Source organism: Ooceraea biroi, chromosome 3, assembly GCF_003672135.1.
Source record: "Ooceraea biroi isolate clonal line C1 chromosome 3, Obir_v5.4, whole genome shotgun sequence".
Taxonomy (NCBI): domain Eukaryota; kingdom Metazoa; phylum Arthropoda; class Insecta; order Hymenoptera; family Formicidae; genus Ooceraea; species Ooceraea biroi.
In genome coordinates, this window is record NC_039508.1 from 10287785 (window position 1) to 10314430 (window position 26646).

Sequence of the window (26646 nt, forward strand, 5' to 3'; positions counted from 1 at the left end):
CGGCAGCCACAGTGATTGCATCAGAATTCAGTAATAAAAAAAAGAAAAAATTCAGAAAAAAGAGAACATATTTGTAATTTGCACAATGCCTCGATACACGGGCCGCGTTAATTGCACGTAGGATTAAAATTGCCAGCAGCAGGTGGAAGGGGCGATGCATAATTATCATTGATAATAATTATCATTATTATCGCTCATTGTTTGTTTTTACGATAATGAGGTACGCGTGGTGGGCGAATAAGCGTATTTTTTCACATGCTGTTTGTCGGGATTACCGGCTATTATCTCAGACATCGTAAACGAATCGTTACGTGCATTGTCGAGTGCGGCATACTGATAACGATACCCGGCAAACAATGAGAAAAGCGTCTTGCTGGTACCGCTGCCGCAGATTGTTTATTCCTATTTGCGTCTGACTCGTCGCTTTTCGCAGCTGATGTCTCATTGTGCGTCGGCGATCCGTCTCTCTTCCGTCTTACTCGTTACATCTCATTCTTCCGTCTGATTGTATTTTCATTCCAACTTTATCCCTCCGCGGAAGAGCCATCCCTTCCGCCTATGGTGGAGTGCCTCCTACGTGCACGAGGTAACACGGTAGGCGAGCGGAACGCGTTGTTCGTGTCTTCATGGAAGAAGAAAATGCCGCCGGTTTGTGGTTTCCGCTTGGCAACAGCGCAGCCGGCTGGCAGTCCGTGCTGCCTCGCTGGGTCGGCTCATTGGCGTAATCGCGCGAGGGGTGGCCCCCGGGAGATCGCCCGGTTCCCTTTGTGAGAGGATCCCCGCAAAAAGTACCCGCGACTCCGGGGTACCAGGGGAGGGGACGGATGAGTCGCCGGCTCGCGGAGCTCTGCGAAATTACAACCCGCTGCGAGACATTATCGCGCATCTGCCAGCGAAAGTCGGCATTACGCGTCGAACTTCGATGACAGACTGCGAAATGTCGCTCGTCTGGAAGGGCTGAGGGACACGTGTGCATCATATATGCTTGGTAGCCTTTTTCGTCGTACACACACACGGATACGCGTGTTTCAATTCTGCATTTCTACGCGACGCTTCCTCGATCGAGCTCTCGTTGTTGAGCTTGCAGATTAGCGGCGGATCTTTCATTGAATCGCGTCGATGCGACGCTCTTGTTGCTGTGGTTCTTGTCAAGTGTGAGAACTTGGGTGGAAAGATCACGTTTCCGTAATGTTGAATGAAACGTGCCATGCCGTGTCCTTTCATCTGACGCTTGAAACGAAAATTTGACGTTGCTTCTTCCCTGGAATATTGTTTAACACCAACTATAAATTACCGCAGTCTTACGCTACTGGCCAATCTCCCCTGTCTCTTCCGTCTCTTCTCCACCCTACCCTGTTTCAGTGGCTTTCATGCGGTCCCACTCTTGCTCCCCTCTCTTCCTCTCTCTCTCTCTCTTTCATCCTCTCCCAGCGCGTACGCTCCCCTTCTCTGTAACAACACACATACACACTACATTGTATGGCTACTTTTTTGTTGTCGGAAGGGAAATTCGGCAACGCCGCGCGGCGGAATCACGCGCGGATTCTCCGCCCTGTGACGTCTCTCGTTAGGAGAGATCGGATCGAGCGGAGGATACATCTCGGTTTTGATCTCGTCCGATGAAAGTTGGTCACCGCCGCCGTTGCACGGAGAGGATTTCTCCGTTTAATGGAACGGGCAGGACGATCTAGTAACGCCGGTAAGAACCCACCCGCGTGTCTCGCGATGTATTCAAATGCGCCCCGCTTTGATCGTGCCGGTCAGCTGCGTCGACTTCCTTCTGACCCGTTAGATCGCGCGAAACGCCTCCGGAAAAACCGAGTTTCCTCAAGCTCGGGTTCTTGCAGAGAAAAGGTCTCCGGCTGATCGATCGTTGCATTAAGCGTCCCGTGTAAAGGGTGTCTCGTCCATACGTCAGATCATTGGCTATTTTACGTCGTGACGTCAAAAACTTTAGTAACAACAAGGCCTCCGTTTGCGTCTGATCCTCATTGAAAAGATGTTGATGCTGACGTAAGCTGAAATTATCTTCCCGTCGTGTGTCAATTACATATTGTACACGTGCACTTCATATTCCCACAATTGTCCGAGAAGATTGATGCAAAGCATGCAGTGACCCGATATAACCGAGTGTGCTCGATGCGCACGTTCGCGGGCGCGTGAATTGCACGGTAAATTTAAGTTCTATGTAGGTAAATGCGCGGTGTACCCCACCGCGTCCGGTGCATCTCACGGAGGCGATTTCGTTGGCGCGTTCTCGCTCTCTCCCTCTCCCTCTCTCTCCCTCTCTCTTTCTCTCTCTCGTGTGCATCAATTGTCTTGCATGCGATGCTTATTGCACGCGTTAGCGCTTCGAGAAGCTGAGGGACGAGAGTCCTCCGCGCGAGAGGAACGTCCGCAATCTTCGGAAAGTATCGTCCCCGAGAGCGTTTCGTCGCGGATGCACTGCTGATTCGTCTTCGCTACAGGATAACCCCGGCGTTTCATCGGGATATCTCTCATTTACCTCTCCGGCTCGCGCAATTTTTTAACAGTTTTTTTTTCCTCTCCTCAACATCGCAGATGTTTTCCGAAATGAGATTTCGCGAGGTTATTACGTCGCGTAACGGGCTCTAACCCTCGGGCGCTCCTGCTCCCTCGACCTACCTACCTACCTACCCTCTGCCTACCCCCATGCCACCGCTCTCCGTTCACCGTCCCGGTCGTTATGGCGGCCGCTGTCTCATCGTGAAAGACCCTCGATTCTAGACTCAGCTCGTCGACGCTCGCTCGCTCCGCGCTTCAACGGAGCGTCCAACGACTAGTCGTCCCCCTTCTGTTTCTAGCTCCCTACCTGCCTTCGTTTCCCTTGGTTCTCGCTCTCGCTGCACGCAATTTTCCCGTGGCTTCCCACGCCGTGCTCTCGCGCGCCGGCCCATCTTAATTTGCAAATAGGGATCCTCCAACTTGAGCGTCGATGCTTTGTCCATCCGGTGCGTGAGTATCGATCGGCTCGACGTTACGAAGTACCAGACGCGATCTGTAGGAGGAAATTTTCATGCGCTTTCATTCGAGACTCTGACAACTACTCGGGAAAAGTCAGAATTCATCGGACAAAAACGATCAGGATGGCTCGTCAGCGTGTGTGGGTGTGTTGTATGCGGGGACGCACATACACCGACACATATACAAAGCGCGCGCGCGCGCACACACACACACACGCACAGACCGTCGTGCATGATGCGACTCGTTCATCGAAATCGAGCTTATTATGATCCGAAGGGCTCCCTAATAGCCTTCGCTTTCGGGGAGGGGGATCACGGCGACCATGAGAGGCAATCACCATGGACACCGATGTTCCTCGAACGCTATAAGCACAATGGCACTACAGAGCGACCGATAGATTTGCGACCATGTGTCAAGCTTTTGCGTTCTTCATGGCACGAGATACGTTCCGGAGTGACGCGCCGGCGAATGCCTTTTCCCATGGTGATTTTTACGCGTCGTTTCGGCGAATGGTTACGAGCGTTAATCGATAACCGTTCACGGAGTCGGAGGAAGCCGAAGCGAGGCGCAGAGGAAACCGGTTTGCAATCTCGATCGTGTGGGTGCACGATCTGCCAACTGGTACGCAGGTACGAGGTTCCCTCATCGTTTCCTCCATGGCTTTTGCTCCGCTTTTCCTTGTCCTTTTCCTCGTCGAGTCATGGAGGAAGCGGCTTCGCGGAAATGACGCTCCGTCTGTCAGTCACGCCATCGGGATGCGTAACGATGGGACGTCGTGCTTGCACACGAGGGTCCCACGAAGCCTCTCGCGGAAACCGTATGCACGTAGATGCGTACATACGAGTTTGCGGACCTCGGCACATCGCACGTTCATCATCCTCCGTCGAAGAAAGAAACGCGTTTTCATAAATCGCCGGCTTTCTGATCGCGCGAGCTCCGCTCGTCAATTGCTCGCGCAGTGTGTATGTGCGTGTGCGTGCGTGTGTGTGTGTGTGTGCACACGATATACGGCCTACGCCGCTTAGGGCTAACCGGGAATCCATTTATCCAAGCAGCTGTGAACGAACGGAAACTCATTTCCGTTGCAAAGCCACAAGCGTTTCTCGTCACTTTCCTCCTTAATTTTTCTGACAAGAGGAAGAGTATCATCGTTTTTATGCCTTGCCCTATTTAGATCGCTAGAAATATTCATGCGGCGTTTCACGATCAGATTCATCATCCGTAAAAATCAGACGGGGCTGTAATAACGATTGTTGTGCGAACGGTGATCCGATTAAACGTCGCGATCGCGCGTACCTGCGTTGCGTAAGAGCGAGTTATTTATCGATCGCGGAGTGCTATTCGGACTTCATAATACCGGCTCGTTATTTAACCGAGCTACCGTTCATGCCACTACGATTTCGTGCCCACACAATAGTTTAATGGTGCAAACGGCCGCTCTTAAAAGGCCGCCCGATTAGCGATACTGTGCTCGCTTTAATAGATAGCAGTCGATTCGTTCGCATCGGAGAAGAGGTGCAACCTTTACGGTGATTGTCTGCACGTGGGGATTTATCGATTTCGAATAGCGATCGATCGTTCGTTTCCTGTACGAAAGGATGTCATGTGTCGCAATTCATCGACGACGTGCAATTTGCAAAATCAGAATACGTTTCCCGGCGGAGCTCCCCGTCGCTGCCGAAAGCGGTTGCAAATTAATTGATAATTATGTGGCTCGCTCGGTATATTTTCCGTAGGCATCGTGTAGGAAAAGGGAGCGATCGTGTACAACAGTTTGCGCAACATCAGAGTCCAAAGCGACGGATGAACCAAACCGAGACCAAATTAGAGAATTAATGGGGGCGGGCTCTCGCGTGGTTTATTTTATCGAGACAGTCTCTGACGTGATGACGCAAACGCAAGGGGGCCAGCGCGCGAGTAAAAAGTCTTATTATTCCATTAGCTTTCCCAAATCATCTCCCCAGCCACTCGCCGTTGCCAAGAAGCGGCAGAAGAGAATTCGTGAATTCGCGGCATCCCTTTATTTAATCGGCGTAACGTGCATATACTCGCCGGGTACATTGACACGAAATTCGATTGCGTATCGCGATGACGACTGCATTCAGATGCTATTACTATCCAAAGTTTAATAGCGCGTCACGCTATTCATGCCCGCCGATTCAGAATTCAGATGTAGTAGTTGGATCAAAGTTACGAGCGATATTACGGGCTATCCGATATAGCCTGAAAGACGTGCACGTGGTAACCGCGATCGCTGGCAAATGTCAGTGTATTCACGTCGCGCGAATGACCAAGATAATTATCCGACGAGTATTTTCTCGCTGGAAACGATGCAGACGGGGATGCAGCAGCGCCGTAACGCGTCGCCGCGCTGGCGCGAGAATATTTTCGACGCGATGAATCGATTCGCGCTGCAGCTTAATCTGACGATTGAAAAAGTCGTCGATGGCAATTGCTCGACGACCTGCCGGGTGCGTTTCACTATCTGCGGATGTGACACGACCCCTCGGCGCGAACCGGAGCTCGCCGTCGATGAATCCGAGCGAGTCAAGTGGCGGACGATTGCGAGCCGATTGCAGGCGGATTGCGAGCCAACTGCAAGCCGGTTTAGCGCGACTCGTTCGTTCGCATTGCGCGCTTCGAGTGTCGAGATTTATTAACGAACGCGTTGAATGAAGGGATTGCCCGGGTGTGACGAAACGGCGTGAGAAAGCATTGTACGATGCTGGATAAGCGACAAGAAGAACCTCAGAGGCTGCGCGACCGGAGGAAGGTACCCGACGACGATAGTGGTCGTTGTTTATACGATGAGCCTCGGTGAAGTTGTGAAACCTCGACACCTTATGCACATGGCTTGCGTTGCATGTATGCGCGGTGTCACTCGAGACAAATATTACGTAATATAATGAATATAACGTGGCCGTATACACGATGGGAACAAAGGAACCTCTGCATCACTTGTCCGCGAGGCTGCAGCGACGCGCGTTGCGCCACTCGCTTCGAAAAATCGTCTGCAATTCGTCATCCCTTATTGCCGAGTCCGCGCCGATCGATTGGAAGCCGAATCTTGACGGAAAAGGGGAGAACAATCGGGACGTCTGTCGCGTGATGCGACGTCTAGTAGGTACACGTGCACGACAAAAAGAATTGCAACGCGCGCTCTCGTTCAATCGGTCGCGATCACTTGCGTTCTGTTCCGCCACTTCTGCCCCATTCCGCTTCTGCCCTTGGCAGACGTTACAGTTGAGCATCTGTTGAATTAGCCGGTAACGTGGCAACACTGCGACTGATATGAAGCGAAGCTGTATGTACCAGACGCGATTAATCGGGACCGCGATGATGGCGCGATCAAGTCATGGCATGGCGCTCCCGCGAGAATATAACGTTTCGTTCTACACGTACCTGCCAAAACCGAAATTAACAATCTTGCCTTCTCCACATCACGTCGGCTGAAATCCGTTCTCCAGATAGCTTTTGTGGTAACAGTCGCTAGGTGACGATTTTCGATATCGGATATTTGTCGCGTTTATCATCTCTCTCTCTCTCTCTTTCTGCATGTAAGCTTATCGCTTATCGTCGAACGGATTGCATCGAGCACTTGTCTGATGTTTGCATTTATATTTCATCTGCGACGTAGTATTGGTGTAATTAATCGTTTGTGGTCAATCTCGCAGCGTATCGCTGCAGAGATCGCGAGAATAAACAGACTTGGGAAAAGAAACTGCTGATTTTGTTCAATTTGTCTGATGAGTTTCTCCGTATCTTAGCATGTTCAGATTGATCATGCACTTGATACCCCTAAAAAATTAGTCCTATTGTCAAGAACTTCTGCTACGCGTCGAGGATAAATGTTCCACGCAGGTGGGGTTGGTATTCAATTTGATGAAACGCACGCACTTCAATGATAACGAATTCGTTGACTTCGACGGCGATTGTACGCGCCATTTTTAAAGGAAGAGATAAAGAAGTTCCTTCGGCCTCGTTGGTCTGGCCTCGTTCCACTAATAAGCGCGTCTCATCCTGCGCCAACGCGGCCTCGTTTCGCGTGTTTTTCTCGCCTCGCCAAAGCAACGAAAAGAAAAAAGAGAAAAAGATGTAAAAAACGCCGCCAGACAATTTTCCCCTTTCAAGGCGCTGGCTTTAAGCTCTTAAAGTGACGCGAGCGGAAGTCATTGAACGGCTAGAGAGATCGAAGTTCGATGGTCGCTTACTTCCCTGTCCTCGCTGATCACTGCCGTGTAATCCTTCGCCGGTAGATGCAGCGAAACTCAAATCTTTAAACAGCAATTTAAACGTGAAAATAGAATTAAAAAATCGATAATTACTTATCGATTTATTACTCCGGCGAAGCCGCGTAAATATGTAAATAAATGGTGTTTTATTGTACCGTTCAAACAATGGATTTCCGGATTAATTTTACACGAACGCATCGGTGCGAGTTGACGTAATAATTTCACAAAACGTAACATCTTTCTATGCGAATTATGAAAATTGTATAGGTCGCTCATAAATTATCATAAATTATCTCTTCTTAATCCGTGTTTTGGTGCAGAGAACGTTCAGAAGCTTCGAAAATTTCTTCCATATCGGTACACATTTTTTCGCCGGGTATACTCGGTGATTTTTCAATGTTTGAACGGTCAGTGACATTGCCGATACATCCTGTTCATGGCTCATTGATACTAACGGTTTCACGCCATTATCAAGCCGTTTGAAGCCTACGAATGACAAATTAGCCTCGAAGGGAAGGCCTCCTCGAATATGCGTCGCTCATGCCGTTTTTCTTTTCGGCGCTATTCTTACGATACATTAAAAACATATTTGACGGGCGATAACATGACGGCTGATAAGAGCAGCGTTGGCGCGATCGAGCGGAAACACTGCGCTCGTCAGTTCCTTCGCTAATTCTCTCTCGTTGAATCATCGTTCTAAGATATAAAAGCGTATCGACAAGATTTTGACAAGAAGAAAGTTCAATACTCATAACTTACTTCATAACCAAATATTTAACAAAAAAACAACTATACAGACATATTACCGCTCAAATCTCAATAATCCGACTTAAGCGTCAGCTAAATTACGCTTGCCGGCGAACGCGTTAACGTGTCCGTTATCGACAAAAGTCCCTTTCGACCAAAGTTCCCGTATCTCGGGGTGTGTTTGAAAATCGCGCAAGAACCGAGGGTGGTATCAGGGGGACCCGCGGGCTCGTCGTCGGTGTGCATGCCCGCGTGCGTGTGTACGCGCATTTGCGTCATGTGGGCTCGTTGTTTGTCCCGGAGGGCGGAACGACCAGCTGTCTCCACAGTCTCGTTTTATTTGCACCCCTTCGCCCCTCGCCTGCCCGCGTAGTCGTGACCTCGCTACCCTTCCCCGCGCCCTGCAAGCATCGATCGCCAGTATGCGTGCGAGCATCGGTGCACTCCACGCACGTAGTGAGCGGTTCTGTACTCGCGCGAGCGTACCAACCCAGTTATGGGTACGGCAGGCTAGAGAGATGGGATACCGCCTGCCGAAAGAGCCTCCTTCACGATAAAGCCCCACGATAAAGCCTCACGATAAAACTCCAAGTCGCCATCGATTTTTCGACGCGCCGCGGCGCGCCGGCTATCTCAGAGTACATAAACCAGACAACGTCCATTCATGGAGACACATAGCTTATTATGTAACGCGCATACGACTTACTCAGTGTCCGTTTTGCCGCCTAGTTATCTACCATTCGGCAGACTCGAGGGTGACTATGAGCGAGCAAGAAACTCATAACACGAGATTCGGAAAGGTGAACGCGCAGGATGCAACTGTGTGATATTCTTTCGTAAAAATCGTATCCGCCTGAAGCCCGTTTCCGCGCTTCGGTTGTTCCTCGCACAAAATTACGCTCGATTTGCCGTAAATTAATCAACAAGCCGCTGTAAGCCAGTGGGTCGGAAAACGGTCAGCGCCGTGGCCGCGCGGTTGAGCTCGCAACTTGCGACGTATAATCGCGCTAGGCATCTCGCTTTTTTACCTCTCTCGAATATGTAATGACCTTCGTTGAACACCTGGGGCTCAAACCACGCCACGCCATCCTTCAACGTGTCGATATCAGCTGCCACGGCAATTCTCTCGAATTTGTACCCTGCCGAAAGATTTTTCAGCGCGCCAGATTTTTCAATCGGTTGCTTTATTGAGATGTACCGATTGCAACGAAATATCAAGGCGAATAAACAGTGTCGATAAACAAGGCGAAATGTATGAATCGTTTAGACTGTGCAAGCAAAAAACTACCATTGCTTCTAAAATTCCGTCGGAAACCTTGCCTTTTAGCGTGATGCAGATTAATTCGAGCCCGATAGAGCGTACTATAGCTTTCTGAATTAATATCATGAAAATTCAAGCGGAATAAGCGAGCGTAAGTGTCCCACGCGGAAGTAACGCCGCCGCGAGTTGTAAATTATTGCATCACGTCCGTGGCTGGCTGAAACACAGTCGTTCCTTATTCACGTTGGCTCGCGTAGCCGCCAGAAAGAAGAACGGGAGTTTTATAACTATGTCCCCCGTGTGCGCGAAAGGGAATTCACAAAAGAATATAATGGAAAGGGGAAAGCAGAGAATAGATAAACGCGCGCTGCGGATATCTACAGAAAGAGAATACATCAGCGAAAATTGCCCCGTCAGAAAGCAACGGACGGCATTACGTCGCAATTGATGTCTGATCGAATCTTTATCTTTCTTTATGGCGATTTTATCCGGAAGTTAATTAACATTTTCCCTCGGGAAGCGGAAGAACGTAAACGGTGCGCTTGCCGCGCTGAGAAAACTCGAGCCGCCTGCGATCGGTAAATCACGAGCAAAAAGGCGCACTTTGTGTTTTTCTTCGTTCGGACAATTTCTCACTCTCTTATTTCCGGCGAAATCCGTCGGTCTTTTGTCTCGTAGACGAAAGCGACCCGTGATCGTGTCTGGTACCACTTTGAGACCCGTACAGTCCATTAACGACCAACATCTGGCCCTTGCCAGCTGCCATTCAGTAAAAGGCAGTCCACGAGCAGCGCTTAGCGTTTTATGTATCGCTCGAATGTTTCGGCTCGTATCTTATTGCGTTTGTCATTCTTCCCAACGTCGATCCGTAACTTGAGGCCCGCGGTTTCAAGATGCGAATCCATATCAGCACGTTTACCGCGTTTCGCTGTTGCGAGTGTTAAACGTGTGGAAAGAAGAGAAAACGAGAGGAAGAAGCACGCAGTTAAACGATGAAATTTCAGCAACGCGGTCTCGTGTTTCGCCGAATGTGCCGCGTTTAGCCGAATGTCACGGCACGAGATCCGCCCCTCGTGTCGCAACGCGGAACAATTACCTTTAATTCTCCTCGGGTTTATGGATCTCAGGGTTTATGGCATTTTCGTGGCAGGAATTGCGCGGCGACTCTGAGATATTGCTCCAATAAAAATTTACTGCTGTCGCTGCGCAGTTGAGCGGTGGAGGATCTCCGTTGCGTCGAGGGGACACAACGAAGGCGACTTTGTCGCGAGAATACCGTGCGCGAGGGCGAGGAATAACGCGCACGTTCTCATATTTTCTGAAATAGAAAACGCTTGTCTCTTTCTCTCTCTCTCGCGCTCTCGCTTTCGTTCTCTTTTTTCTTACCCTTCAGCTGCACGCATACACGCACGATCGCACGTCATACACGGCGGTCCCTTCGTGAAACCGGTTGCCGTGAAAGAGAAGCAGCAAGACAGGAAACACAATAATCTAGTAACTTGTGAAAACTAGTTGCGGATATTAAGCGCTCTGGAAGATCATTTTTCAAGTCAACGCGTCTGAACGGGCCTGATAAAATGTTAGACTGGAAACACAATCGAAGCGTGTCTATGATTATATTATAATTAATCGAAGTTTATATATATTGATGCCTAAATTTTGTCAAGCATATCACGATCACATGTTTGTTCGTAACACTTCATGGCGTAAAATATCGAATGAAAAATATCAAGCCAACCGCAATCGCTTTGTTCGTGTAAATATCGCGCTTGAATCCCAATACTGATTTGATATTAATTGTGTATCGCAACGTAACTAATGATTAGTTTGTCCTTCATGATTAATCGTATTGGCTTTAATAATGTAACCTGGAATACATTAGTAATTACAGCGCCACATGCTAATCATGCTTGGCCTCACACAAATTACAGAGGTAGCAGCAACGAGACCGAGCAATTCAGTCCCGCGAGGCCAATCAATTCCGTTTATTTTCGGTCGTATATTAATATTTAACGATATTAACATAACGTTAACCATTGCTAAATGCAACGCATCGTCCCACTCGTACAGAATACGTTTCGTCGTAATTAAGATTACGATGCTCGATCGAATAAAGAGAACGAGAGAGATAGATAGAGAGAAAGAGAGAGAGCAAGAGAAACGCGATAAACCAGAGAACAATGGAAATTGTGTTTGAATATCCAATGGCTCCGGTTCCTCATTGTTCAACTGGGATAATCGCGTTTTATTCATATTATCTTGTCGCGCGCAGCCCTTTGGGGGTGGCCGACTGGCTGTCGACTCGACTTGTCTTTGTACAACGGGATGGATTAACTTCCCTCGTACGCCACAAAAACAGGTTCTCCCCTCAGAGTCCTCTTTCATGGCTGCAGCAGGCTTGGGTGGCGGACATTTTATCGTCGCATTCGTACTCCCGTTCAACGTCTTCTCTCTTCCGTGCTCTCCTCCACGTTACAATCACACAAGCATTGCGCCACGATACTTGTATCAGGCCCATCCGGCCCTACGGATTACAGACATTCATCCTTGGAGCACACTAAACGCTCCGCATGACTCTACCGATGATAATACATGTCGTAAATTGTTAAAATGTTTTTGTATGAAACTTATAAATTACCGATTTTATTCAGCTACCTGCTAAGACACGGAGACAATAGCGAGCCCTTAAAGACATCGGCAGGCTAGTATTCCAGCTGCGCGCATACTTGGCGTCTGTAGACCGCTCCTCTTGACAGAATGCATATATGCGCCTATTAACGGGAAATTCGACAATCGCCGCAGGCCTCCCCTCGAAACTATTTCTCTCCAGTACATTAAGCCAGATTACTGCAATTAGCTGCGCCGTGCAAGCTTGTCGGCGCGAAGCGTATGGCATCTAGCACCAGATATTGAACCAAATTGCGGTCAAACTTGCGAGCTGCGCTTGCAGTCTTATCGCTCGATAGCCCGCGCGGAAAAGTCGTTTCCTACCGAGATTAGGCTTGCCACTAACTTTGCGAATGCGAGATCGCTGAAACTGTGTTGTTAAATTTACAGTTGCTGCAGTTTTTCGTCTCTAAATCAGTTTTATACTGAAAGTCTAAGAAGAATGCTAAAGAAATGCAAAGTATCGACGTTTCTAGACATCCACGATTCGGAGGAAACATCGTCAGAGTTGTTTTTGTATTTTTAACAATGATCAAATTTTTTACGATGTCAGAAGATTTATCCGCTTAGTCATTTCATTCGGACAAGTTTTTGTTATACGAGAATTAGCGTGCTGCGCGAAATCACCCGTAGAAATAACACTCCCAAATTCGTTTCGGCGTAAACACTAATTTATATTCAATAGGTTTGTCTCGAGCGAGCATTGTACTGTTTTTAATGCCATTTGATTTAAGTGGCTCCGTTAAAGGCGTCCTCAAGCGAAACTTACGCTGTCATCATCATCGTCGTCTTCCGCTTTTTGTTTACGTACCAGTTGGGAATACATGAAAATGCATTTGGCTAATAATAGCTCGGGTACTAGTCGTTTCTCGAAAAGTGACCGTTCATGATAAAAGCCACTGGCGACCTGACTATATTTTATGTTTAGATACTCCTCCACATATATTGCGCTTCGAGGAGAGATCGTTTTATATCAAGTCGCGTACGTCGGGGACGTAAATGTCATTTTTGGAAACGTGCTGTCTCGTCTCGGCTAAAATTTGGTGCGGCTGGTATGGCGCCTGGTACGAAGCGCGGTTTTCACTTCGGGATTGCCACACTTCGAGGCTCGCCTTGAAACGTCGCTGTTTTTAAGTGGCGAAGGCGGCAGTCCGACCACGTACGTATTATATACGACGCTTTAATATTCAGGCATCGGAAATTCGGTGGATTTTCTCAGTGGCGGCCATCGTCGAGCACTCGCCCTGCCCTTGCGATGGCGTTTGAATCGTAAATTGGCGCATCTCGTGCGATTAGCGATTTGTTCATTTTTTTTATCGTCAATGCCGGCGTGTCAATGGTAGCGATAGCACGCGTTCCCCACAGAAAAATCACTATCAAAGCGAAGAAATGAGACAGTCCCCCGGGTCGCCTGGGTGAAAGCAGAAGTCAAGAGGGGGCCCTCCATTGTAGGTGGGGTGCTCCAATTCCTCGTTTCTGCCCACGCCGCCGCGGACCTCCGCAAAATCGAAGCCGCATTTAAACACGATGCTTCCAACCACGTCATCTTTAATCGGGGAGAATGTTCTCTCACTCACCCCGGCAGTGTCGCGAAACTGGCGCGATCGAGAATGACTGAGCTCGATGCCGCTCGATCTATCTTTAGGTTCCATCTGCGTTGCACTCTTTTTCGGGTCTACCTTTTATTAATTTTATTCTTTTCGACACGGATCACCCTCCGTTGCTCATCCACGGCGCGATGTGAACGCTTTTATGTTGCTCGTCGTGCACACGTGATCGCGCACACCGCCTAACAAAGTCATTTTTAGCGCTAACGTAAGCGTAAAAATTATCGCCTGAGCGCGGGCGCGCGCACACAGCTACTGACCTAGCTTAATATGTATTTCCGACACAGAATACAAAGTATTTATGTCGACCGCCCCCGCGCGCGGGCCACGGGTTACTTCGTTTTGTAATTTCTCCCGGATGCTCTTTCTCCGTCTCTCCCGTTTCCGGCCGATTGTGTGTTCGGATGACAAAGCGAAGCTGTGCGCTCGATGCCAACTTAAACGTAAAATTCCTCGCGCGAGTACGCGCGATCGACGACCCAATTTCGTCTCCTCACTTGGACGGAATAATTTACGACCTGATTGGCGTCGTTATTTGTTCTTGTAATCGCGCTTCCATTTCACTATTTACGATGCTGAATTCTACATTAGCGATCGGAACAGCCTCGGCTCGACTTTAGCTCACACGTGGAAGACCACTCTTGAAAAATAAAATGCGTTTGCGTTATTTCTATTGAGACACCCTAGAACAGGTAACATGCAAGACAATGTTTCGAGTTATTTCTCTACCTACGTACTCACCCAGCACTTATCCATTGCTCAAAGAGCTCTCACCGTCATTCCACGTTCTCTCAATTCTCTCAATGATCTTTGCAATAGGCAGCGCACAGAGTTTCCGGGCGTGAGAATGAACCGAGAGATTGTACAATCCAGCAGTTCCATACCTTTCTACGTTACTGCTCCGACTTGCCTCACCAGAAACGTGACACGTGTTTCGAACATGAAACGTCATTACGATTACGGTCGTTTATATTTTCCTGAACTAGCTTACTGGCGTAAAAGGCAGAGGACGGATCTTTGTGAACGCATCGAGCAAGCCGAATCAAGTCCAAAACTTGTTAGAACCTGTACGAGTTTCAACAACCTCCGTTCCGTTTGCTTAAGTGCCTCGCCAGTTTGGGTCACGGTCTTGCATGCAGATACATCCACGTCCACATCATGCCAATCTCTTTTCCATTGTGAAGCACGATCCGGGGACCGTTTCGTCGTAATCTTCATCGTGAAAGGTTATCACACGATCGCATTGTGTTCGCATTTTGTCACCCGGAACAATCGCTCGCGCGCTTCGTGAGAGGAAAGCGCGCGCGAGGAAGTCGCGCTGGATCTTGCCAGCTTTTTTAATTAAGCTAAACGTTACCTCGGAATGAACCTTTTGTTCGCCGAGTATATTTAAGAAGCGTGTCTAACGTGAGGAAAAAGGGCCGGACGCCGAGCTGGCCGAGATGAAGCAACGATTACGCTCGAGACTACTGACGCCACTTTTTCGAAAGTTGCTTGCTTCGGAAAGTGTATTGTTGTCGGGTATGCACTTTGCTGGATCCACATCGAATTTATAAAGGAAAAATTCTTGCCTGTCTCGTGTTCCTACAGGTTCGCCCCCTCCGACAGATGTTTCTTGAAGATGAGAGAACGGTCTCGAAGAGGCTTCCCTTGCATCGCTCAGCCTTCCACGTGTCGTTTCCTTTGTTCGCTTCTGGTATGTGCTATACGAAGCCTGCGATCTTTTCCATGGCACCGTAGAGATTCCTCTGACGTCAGTCTATAATAGAAAGAATTTTTTTCTCCTTCTCGTTCTTGCATTTTCATCGCTTCCAGTGAAGGAAATTTGCCGGTTCTTTCAAAATGCTTTAATTTTGATATATTTTTTTTAATCTGTATATCATGGATCATGCACACATGCATACGCGCGCACGTGTTTTTCACTCGTTGGCAACACGAGGCAGCATTTGCATAATTTTAATTGCTGAACCGCTTAAAAATATTAGATCACTCACGCTCGCGCTTTTGTAGTTGTGACCGGGGCGACGCGCGCGGAGGCAGGAAATTGGAAATGCAAACGTTGCAGGAGTCGACGCACGAGCCGGGAAATTGATATTTCTCGAATCCCCGTGCCGCCGCTATCCCAACTTTACCTTACCAGGATTCGAAACGCCGTCGATCCGTCGCATCGGCCAGCCGGAAGTGAAATCCTCTTAAGATACATTCTTGCCTCCCGAACTCAGGCGTAGCAGAATACCTTCGTTATTGGAACGGCGGATTTGATTAAGGACATCGGCATTCTCCATCGCGTCCCCCGTTTCTTTCGCGGATACAATCCTCCCTTTTCGTGTATCCTCCACTCACATGCATCTCCCATTCATCTGTCCATTTTCTGCATTTTCGTTTCTGCCTTCTTCATCGAGACTTCGCTTCGAGTAATTGCTGTCATATTGCGTTCCAGTCTGAAAATATCAATTTAGATCTCGCTAATAATTCCGAGTATTTAAAGTATTGCAAAATGTGCACATCATTCTGTGTGCAAGAGGTACCGCGTGGGTGGCCGTACTAAAAATTCGCCCATTAATTCACATTCTTCATTAAATTCTCTGTTAATCCTTTTTATATGAGCGGGCGCCGTAACACAACGCATGTCCACGTGAAACGAAAATAACACGATAATTAGCACAGAAATGTACTTTTAATTCGCGCAATGCGTACTGATATTGCAAGTTTAATAACGCATCGCGTTGAATTAAGCGGAATTTTCACGGTACGAAGAGGTTAATTGCCAGCTTTCCGTTATGAATTTTCCGTCAAGCCGAAAGCGATCGTTCTTCGCGTTTCTCTCTGCGGCAAGAGAAGCAGAAAGTGGGCAAGCGAGAATAGAATTGCTTACAGCACGAGTTGCGGCGAGCTTTGACACTAATGACCGTCTAAGTGGATTTAAACGTATCCCGGATGTGTTACACGTCCCACCACCACCCCCCGCAAAGGTGTTTTCTGCGACTATCCTGCTGCGGTAAACGCCGTTTCCACATGTACCCATATCAGGAGACAAACGGTCGCGGCGATCAGGCGATTGCAACAAATTCCGTCACTAAACAATCATTTATCGCAGATACATGTCGCGTTGCCTTCGCAATGCACCTCGCTGCACAGGTTCATTAACCGATGCGGGTAAACAACGCCGTCCTTCGTCTCGGGACCGAAAAATGTAATGCACGCGGAGCTCATCTTCAGAAGAAAACAACGCGCGAGATGACAGTTAAATTGTTCGACGCAATTATTGATTTTTTCTATTTCTTAGAATTTTCTTTTCCACGCTCTCCTCGCATAATGAAAAGAATTCATTTTGCCGAAGAAATGTTTCTTCTGTCGCAACGTCGACGTTCGCCTCGCACCAAGCCTTTAATTCGACAGTCAAATATTATTGCTATCGACGTGATCACATGAGCGTGCGTGCGTCGCCTTTAGCGAACAAACACAGCGATAAAGAAGTGTGCGTGTTTTCTTTGATAATAAATTTGCGTGCATTTTATTGTGTCGACAAAAAGCGAAGCGCCTGGGAAGAACAGACTCGCGTTTGACCTCTGCAACTCTGTTGGTCTCTTTGAAAAGAACGGTCGAAAGAACATGCAACAGCCGAGATAACTCGCGATAAGGGAGCCTCTTCCGCTTATGATCGCGAGCAGAACGCGCGATGCTCGAGGCGGAGGGAACCTTGGCGAAAGCCAGCGGGATCGACGTTAGCTTCGCTAAAGAGGAACGCAAACGTAGCCGCGGATGAAGTTTGCAAATTACGAAATCACGAGCCATGTCCGAGCCTTTCCTGAAGAGCGTGTGTACGCGAAGAAATTGCGAAACGGCACGTCGCGCTCCGCGCCGACCGAATCGAGCTCGCGATAACCCGCCTTCGTTTCGGAGATAACTCGTTATCTTCGTTATCTCCGCATGTTTCCAGATCTTCGAATCGATTGTTTCTCGCCGACTTCCCGTCTCTCTTTTCATGAACGCGTGTACGAACGCGTGTTCTGCAGCCACGCAGCACATGCAGGAGATGCATGCAGGCATGTGCAGCTGTCACACGCATGCATGCGTGCGCTCACACACATTGGCAGTCGCTATAGCCGGTATGGGGTGGATATAGCTACTACACGTTCCTTGTATCTCGTCTCGTCTCGCCTTGCTGTGTTGTTTTCGTCGAGGGGGCAGACCTCGTGGATCTCGGCTCTCTTCGGCTACGTCATAAGCGTCTATTTATACTCCGACGCGGCATATACGCTTATACCGGGTGTCCCGCGCGGCTCGTATTCGCAGTCTGTGCTTTGTCGTTGATTCGCGAGCGGCAGAGTTGCATTCCCGCGCGGGAAATGTGCCGTCCATTTTAATGGGGGAAACGAGAACCTGCGAAAATCGTATGATTTACATGGACGCGCGAAGGCAGGAAGCGTGTGTTGTTCTTAAACGCACCCGTTGTTTTGATGCTTTCGCCGTTTGTGTGGATCTGCAGAACATTAATTTCATGATTGATAACATGGAAACGCAAAGAGCGAAATAAACATATAACGAAAAAAAGAAGATAAGATAATAAATCAGTCAAACGCTTCAGATCTCGGAATAAACTCACGCGTGAGACTCGATGCATAGCCAGGCGCCACACGGTATATACGTTCTTTGTGAATGAAGTCGACGCAGCATCCGGATCTTTGCTGTGCCGCCCCACACAAAGTGCGTGTATTCACACACCGGCGCGTATCGCGTTTGCTGCCAAGCACCCAGACGGAATTTCCGTTGTCGTGTCGACTACAGACCAACTGATGTGCTCAGTAAAATTATATCAGATGCTCATCGCGAGAAAATTCGCGACGCGAATATCTGCGAAGTGATGCGACACCGCCAACTTTGGTCCCATCATCAGCTATCATCGGAGCAGTTGCTTGCTCGAGTCACGACAGGAAACGTCGTAAATAAGAATACGCGTGCACCCGAAGATGGATGGATGGATCGTCACTTCCCGGTCAGGAGAACTTATGGCTGGAGAACGGGCCTGATCGGTGCATTAATGTGAGCCATATTCGGTTGCCGACATCGCGTAGCGGCAGGCTCTGTCATCACTTCAGACCTGCAATCTGCGTGAATTACGTGCCACGCAGATTACAGGTGTGCAGAGAAAGAGAGAGAGGGAGAGACAGAGCAAGTTTATTGCCGCGTGTGTGGCGCCCAAGACCGGGTGAAAGCTCATTTTTGTTCGCTGCAAAGCGACTGCAACAACAATTCGCAATAACCGAGAAAGCCGCGCTTTAGCCGTGTTTTGTGCGTTGTCCCACTCGGATTTTTCTATTCTTTCGTAGTCCTTCATCGCGGAGCGGTGAACCTCCATCCATTTTCCTAGCGCTTTCTTAATTAGAAGTGGCGCAAAATCTTTGCCTCGATACGTGCATGTCACGATCCGACGTTTACCACTCCCCGGTGTCGTTCGTGCCGTAACAATCACCACGCAAATAAGTCTCTCGCAGCGATATATCCATTAATGGCTAAAGTCGTCCGCGGAGGTGCATTTATCGTCGTCTCGCCGCGGAAAGGTCTTTTGTTCCACTTACGCCATTAACCGTAAGGAACGGTCGCAAGTCATAATTAAACGAAACTAACTAACGGTGCAGCTCGCGCAGGCGGACACACGCGGCTCGAATAGTGTTAATTATGGGAGCCGAGAGAAATTATGGTCGCGCGCGTACGTTTCTTCGTCGTTTCGGCCAATGTTCCACTGGATTATTATTATCGTGTTATATTGTTTCCCATATCAATTAAGAAATCGCAATTCCGTGACAAACGCACAAAGCGGCGATCCAATTAGTCTGGAGCGAAGAGATTTACTCGCTGCATCGCGATACGACACATTCATCGCGTGTTAGCCCGAAGGACGGAGAGCGCGGTACATTGTAACGGCAATAAAATCGCTAATCTGCCGATAAACGCATTTGAATTGGGGCCAACTATTTATAATTCCGCCGGGATGTTTCTAGTTAAGTTATAGTCGCATCCGACGTACATTGTTTGTGCGATCGATCGATTTACGTAGGCATGCACGATGTGTTACGATGCTTGCAACACGATTTCTTTGCTCTGGAATCGGCGTTTTCCAAAGTTTTATGCGCTCAAATAAAGCACCGGTTGCCGATATAATTGGCTAAAACGCTTGGATAACCCAACGATCTACATTGATAATTATCGCCTTACGCCTCGGCGTAATTCGCGCAATTTAAATCGAAAGTGTGAACCAATCTGCAACGATAACAGTAATAATAATAAAAATAATAACAGCATTTTGATGTAGTTATTGCCTATTAATTATGTAATTTGTAGGTAATCGAAACCATGCGTTAATCATTTTCTTTAGTTTTCCCTCCGTTCATTCGTTCGTTCATTCTCTTCTCGCTATTTTCTTGCATTAAAATTATACAGGTGCATTATATACGCGCTTATTTTTACAGACTTATCGGAATACGATACGCGTGAATGTAACGCGGTGACTTGGAAAAGCGCTTGAATAATCGATGCTGAGAGTTAAAAATTAATTAAAAACAGAAAAAAGAAAATGGATTTTTGCGAATGAGAAACAAGTGCGGTCAAGAACCGTCTGCGTTTGGACATTTTATTTCGGAGTTCTCCATCTCCCATAATGGCAATCGACCGCGAAAACGGTTCGGCCGACACAGTTTCCGTAGCCGTGCTTTTCCACGGGTGCGTCTCTGGGGAAAAACACACGCGAGCTGTGAAATTATGCGGTGGAACCGATGCGATTGGTTTTTCAGGCGATCGAATGGATACGGATTACAATTTCAAAATCGTCGTTAAAATGCATGAGCTCGCGCGCCGCGACAACGACGACGATGGCGACGTCAATGTGAGGAGAAGAGGCAAAATCTGTCGCGTAATCGCTTTAGAATCGACGAGAATCCGAAAACTGTTTGCCTGAGGATAAAAGTGAACAGATTAATTATTACATCTGCGTCCGTGTGAAGTTATGAGTGTTCATGTTTTTGAGAATGAATGTATGAAGATCGTAATACATTTCTGTTTCAATGTTTGTGCTGGTGTTACCGTTACGAGGCGTCGATAATCCTGACTCGCCGAACGATTTAATTATGTTACGTGTTATTTCCAGTTAACGTTGTCCGAAACGAATGGATAATTGTAAGATTGCGACGAAGATTTACGGACAGGTCAAAATTTGAATAGTAGCCGTCCTTCGTTCGCTCTTTAGTGCCTTGTGGCCATAAGCGTCGCGAATTCCCGCCGATCGATTCCTTTTCCATACCGATAGTTGAGTGGTTGCGCGTACATTGGGCCGTACACACGATTACGGTTTCTTTCCGTAACTGCAAAAAGCATGATTCGCGTCGACGTAATCGTCAGATCGGGCAAACGACTGCTAATCGGAATATGTATTAATATATCTGTTTATTTGTTCGTTGATAACGTAAAACTCGGAGATTTGCGTAGCTTAAATGTGACGCGAGTTCAGAGAGATGCAACGTATGATTCGTGGTTCAACGTGCCCGTATCGAGCGTTTTGCAATCAAAATATGGCGAAATGATCAAAACAGGATTGTTGTTTGCAGGATAGCTCGTGGCGGAGTATCATCGCTCGTCCTTGGCTGCGACGCAGTATCGCCACGGGTAAGTTTTTTTTTTTTTTTTTTTTTTTCAATTTCTTCTCGACATTTTGACGCAGTAGATGGTCGTTTAGTCATAGTCCATTTGCGCCGTTGTCTCGTTCGCGCCTTTAAAACACGAGCGTGCGTATTTTAATTCTCACGTCGCTCGACAGTGTCGATTACGCGCGGGGCGCAAAATAATAACGCTGCGGGGGATTTCATCTACGTTACATAACACAATAGTTTCCGTATTACAAAGTGTTACATAATTATACCGTCGAATTGAACGGGGCGGCGGGAAAGGCGGGAAAGGCGGGAAAATCGAGAATAACAGCCGCGGAAATACTCGATTCTCATTTACTAGCGCCATCGTTATTATGGTCCTGATAATAGCTCTATAACAATGCAATATATAAATAATTTCGCGATGCGAGCGCGCTGAATTATCGCAAGAGCTTCGTCACGTGCGGACGATACACCAGTTTGCCGCGTGCAGCGATTACAGGAGGTGCAAGATCACGTTGCGTCGTGGCATTGATCGTCACCTCTTCGATCCGTCGCCGCAGGAAAAGATCAGGGAAGAAGAGAGAAAATTTCCGCGGCGGGAAAACGCGTGTCGCAAATTGACGCGCAATAGTGCGGCGCCTTCGCTGCCGGTCTTTGCAAATAGACGGAAAATTTTTCGTCGGACTCGGGCGTGGGTAAACACGCGTGTTAAACCCGTCTCTCTTTCTCTTTCTTGCAAACAACTTCGCGGATTAACGGCGAGCGAGCGCGATAACAACCGCTGCGCGAGTGACGTCGTAGCGCGAGATAACGTCGAGATTACGCGCGCGCGCAAAATCGCGTTTGCGATCTGATCTCTGCTTTTCGGCCGCGCAAATAAATTTCCAGGTCGCTCGAGGAAAAACGCGGCCTGCACCTGTCCGGCTCTCGACTGTTGGTCGATTTCGGCTATCGATATCATCGTATCTTCCGTGAGTTTACGTGACAACGAAGCTGACTAGTATCGACATTGAGAGCATCGACGTTCCCCTTTTCCATCCATTCTTGCGTCGCGCCGTCAAATTTACCACGAGTGAAATTGCATGGAGAAATAAACGTTCTTCTCCGTGGCAGACGAGGGATATCTTGCGGCATCGCCGCGAGACAGTCGAGGCCCACGAAATTGCCGGGAACGCAACGAATCCTGATCCTGACACGACGCGGCGAGACGAGAACGCTCGTTTCGAGCGAGAGGAGCATTCGACTCCGATTTCCACCGTCTCTCATTCTCTCTCTCTCTCTCTCTCTCTCTCTCTCGTTCGTTCTCTCCTCATCACCCGCCTGGAATCGGTCGGAGAGAAACGTTTCTGCGAAGTCTTCGCCGCTCGAGGTGGCATGCATTTTTCAAGATGGATACCATTTCGCCCTTCCTCTCCCTTCTCTCCTCTTCGATCTGTCGTTTAGCGCGGGATCAACTAAGAAAACCGCAAAATCCGCGAGAAACGTCTTTGCGAAAAACTCTCGTCATTGGCGAATCAGGAGCGATCGATGCAAATCTGAGATCGCTGAAATTTTGATAAACCCATTAATCTCGATTGGTATCCTCGTTGTCCGTCAACGATGTAGCGATCGATGCAGCGTTGAATAATTCCATGCTCGACGACCCGCTTCTAAGTTCCTCGTTCAGCATTTCCAACGATCGACCGAACCGTGGTCGTCGTCATCATCGTCGTCGTTGTTGGCGTGAGTTTTTCTTTCGCGAAACGACTTCGGCCTCCTTCCGCTATCGCGACGGGATTGAAACGACAAACGGTGGACAGAATACACAGGGGCCGTGGGAAAAGCGGTAAAATGCGTCGGTAGCGCCCGGCGCGGGTTCGCGGAACCTTTTGCTCCAAGTTCGTCGACCGCCATCGCAGTGCACTTAACGACCGCACTCTGTTTTGTCCGTTTTTCCCGCTTCTTATTGCCGTGTACCATGGTTGAATCACCGAGAAGAGATTTTCACGCGGCCGTGAGAATGATCGTGTATCCGCGTCATATCTTGAAAATTAACGAACGCTTGCCACACGTGGCGATTGACGTGATCGATTTAATTTTTCTAGAAAACGCGCCTTAGTCGATAAATAGAGTGTTACGGCGTAGATTGCAAGTCGCATCGCGCGTCACAACCTCCTCTTGTCGGGTGTGTGCACGTCGTCGAGTTTGTTTACGAGTAACCTGCGAGCAACAAATTGGCGGCAGTGATTCCCGTCGCGCGCCGATAGGCAGAACATCGTCGTTTGTTGGTGCGGTTGTTTAAAAATAAATCCCCTGCGGGAATATCGATTTTGCGACGGCGCGACAAGCAGGCCGCATAAAATAGACACGTGACGCAAACGAGCCACGGGAAGGGTTCGCAATAGGTCACGGGCTCACGTGAGGTGTGAATGGCGAATTATTAATAATAAAAATTGATTGCACCGAACGAGAGCTCGTTCCAGCCAATTTCCATGGATGACATAATCGAATCCTCGAAACGCTAATCGAACGATCGTGCACGATCACCCCTCTCATGACGATCCCGTTTGCGACGGCGTCGCGATGGGGAATTTCGTCTTCCTTATTACTCAATCATTGTCAGATCGGTTCCCCGTATCGATTTTTTACCGGTATTTTAAACGTGGCACGATTCGGGAATCGCGAGTTATAAATTTACCATACCTTTATCGTTTAATGTTTATCTTATGTTTTTATCTCGAGCGTTCTGCATTGTCCAGTGTGATGGCTGATGCCGTTCAAGTTGATGATTAAGTATTTATTTATCACGTGTAATTGCTCGCTGCGGTGAACATTTTCTCCGCTTGTAGGCTGCACAGTCAGCCGCGCCATTGCCGTGTTCCTGTCTACATAAATCATTGCGCAACCGATAGCAGCTCCACTAACTACTAAGAAGTTCTTTCTTACCCAAGTTCCCTGCGTGTCCAAGAAGTGGGTTAATTATTTTTTATCTCGGGGAGAGGACCTTACATCGATCGCATGCAAGCCGTTTAAGCCAGCGGCGGTTTACAGTCAGCGATGGTGCTCGGAACGTTCACCATCATGCGCACGCGCAATTAATATTTTATACAATGTTAATCGCGCCATTTTTTCAGACATACTCTGCATTTATTATACATCGCCAGCTGTTTTTTTCGGGTTGCATTATTTGTTGGAGATCCGTGCAGCTTATGAATAACAAGCTAGAGTACTCGGCTCTGTTGCTCTTCCGCTAAATATAACTATGATCTGAATTTCGTGTTTAAGATGGAGGTCACGTTCCATGTCAACGGAGGAGGGATCATTGTCTCCATCGCTGAGAGTCTCGAACGCGTTAGAGGTGACTATTAAATCCTCGTGTATCGTTGCCTTCGTAAAGTACGCGCCGAATACGAGCCAAGGTTGAAGCAATATAACGGCAACGCGCCCCGACAACGATGATTGTCTCCTCATGGTAACTTGAAGAGCCTCTGCGCGCCTACGAGCTGCAGGTCTTCGTTGCCCTATCCGCTTATTACTTTGAATACCGACGGCTTCTGTGTCATTGCTTCTACGGATTACGTTGCTACGTATCGCTCGTGTCCCTCGGATGAAGGATAATTCACGTCTGCGTTCGGCGTCGTGTGTGCTTCGCTTGTAATTCATCGCGCTGTTGGTTCTCACAATCGGCAAGACTGACTGTTGTTTCTAGCTGCATGGAAGAAAGAAGCACCGAAGAATAAGATTTAGCTCATGTTTCCCGGGCGGGTTCCCTCTGGAATAGATAAAACTGCTGTGATCCATAAGGGGAGGTAATTAGAAAATGCAATTTTTTTGCTTTAGTATTGATGCTCCGATCCGCACGTTCTCATGCACGTCGCATTAGCGCAACGCTTTTAATAAATGACTCGCTGGGAATGGATTATTATCACCGTTATCCATCCTGATAACGGGGCCTCGTCCTCTCAAGCGGAGTAGCGCGGCTGGGTAGTTTTTTACCCGCTCCTTCGCTTCAGGGAACAAGCGCGTCCTCCCATGCTCTCTCTCTCTCTTTCTCTCTTCTGTCTCTCTGGCCTCTCGTAATTGGCCACATTCTTGAAAATCTTGCAGGAAGAAATTAATTTTCCTTCCGCGTGTGAGAGATATTCGACGGCACACAAAACGGGCATTTTTCACCGGCGCATTTTCCTCGCGTTCGTATATTTCGTTTTAACAGTATTTTCCTAGGAAGACAATCTCCCTTGCACACGCGTACCGAGACGGTGTACTCGTCGCATTCGACGATTGCGAAAGTATATCCAGGTAATCCAAGGGAATGCTGCTAATTGGAGGAAACCTGCGCGTTTCGAGATTATTAAAGCCGTCTGGCAAAAACGCGGAGTTTAGCGAAAAATTTCACACGCGCTTGCGTTAATCCCGGCTGCTCTCTCGCTTTCGAAATTCTCGAGGAAGTTTTCCGGATTAACGGAAAGTACCGCCTGCGGACTGTCATCGAGACTTTCCAAGAGTGCCTGCTCGCAATCCGGCTATCCGCTGTTTCGATCCAAGTTTCGATCTAAGTACGGAGAGCGAGGAGAGAAAGTCTCGCGTATAAAGTGCACGCCTGCGATTCAGCGAGACACACGATTAGCCTTCGCGATGTCGATTCCATCTCGATTTTATCGGGACCAGTGCCTTATTCGCGTGTCGCCGTACGAATAGAAACGAGCGATTAATTTCGCCATGTAAGCTCGTTCGCGGTATCGAAAACGGAAAGCGCCAACTCGGTCTCCGATACTGGATACGTACGTTTCTCTCTGAATTATGCGTTTTCCGCATATCCCCCATCGTTTCGGACCACTCGTCTCTCTGCTGGCACGTTTGCGTCAATTTCGCGGTCACCAGCATCAAAAAATAAACACGTTCGCAAACAAAACGCTTTATGTGACACTGGGTCACTAGTTTTTCAGCCTTCGGGACTGTTGCAGATTACATCGTTAAATCGACCGTAAGTCGACGACATTGTTTACGACATGTCACTAACGCGATCGCTCTTAAATCCGCAAGCGGAGCCGAGCATCTCGTCGGATGTTTTTATCCCCGCGCATCTTCCTTCTCCTGCAAGCGTGCGGTACTGTTAATTTCGCAATTACACGTTTACCGTTCGGCAGATTGAACTCACGGCGAAGCCGTGGCCGTGATCGCGAATGATTTACGACCCGGGCGAGCGAGTATATCGTTTTTCCGAGCGCGATTTCGTAGATCGAAGGCCTCTTGGTAAGAAATCGGGTCGTTATTTCAGAGATCGGCGTGCAACAAGGGAGAGCGCGGAGAAGGAGCGGAGGTGAGATGGAGAATTTATGATCGAACGGACATCCGATTCGTTGTTGCAAAATTTGTGATATCGGCGGCGGGGTTTACAATCGCGATACATGACGGCGACTATGTGAGCACCGTTTGCAATCAGAGTGGAGGAAGAGGAGGAGAGTGGAGAAAGGGGAGAGGAGAAAAAAAAGTAGAACGACGAGTTTCCTCCCGGCGATGATAGT

The 26646-nt window shown here is 48.3% G+C and overlaps 1 protein-coding gene across 4 annotated transcripts in view; it reads left to right on the forward strand.

The window, feature by feature from the left end:
* LOC105276886 (inositol-pentakisphosphate 2-kinase) overlaps positions 1-26646 on the forward strand; it is a 71693-nt gene that overhangs the window by 5711 nt on the left and 39336 nt on the right. The window contains exon 2 of one of the 4 annotated variants that reach the window (XM_011334870.3): positions 21101-21158. The exons of 1 other annotated variant lie outside the window; for it this stretch is intronic. Coding sequence is in view for 2 of the 3 variants with exons in the window: in XM_011334872.3 (XP_011333174.2) it covers positions 24872-24930 (59 nt within the window). In the remaining variant the exon portion in view is untranslated. Of the gene's footprint in view, positions 1-21100; positions 21159-24516; positions 24931-26646 lie in introns of those variants that run through there. 2 more of the 4 variants (XM_011334872.3, XM_011334869.3) reach the window with 2 other exon arrangements.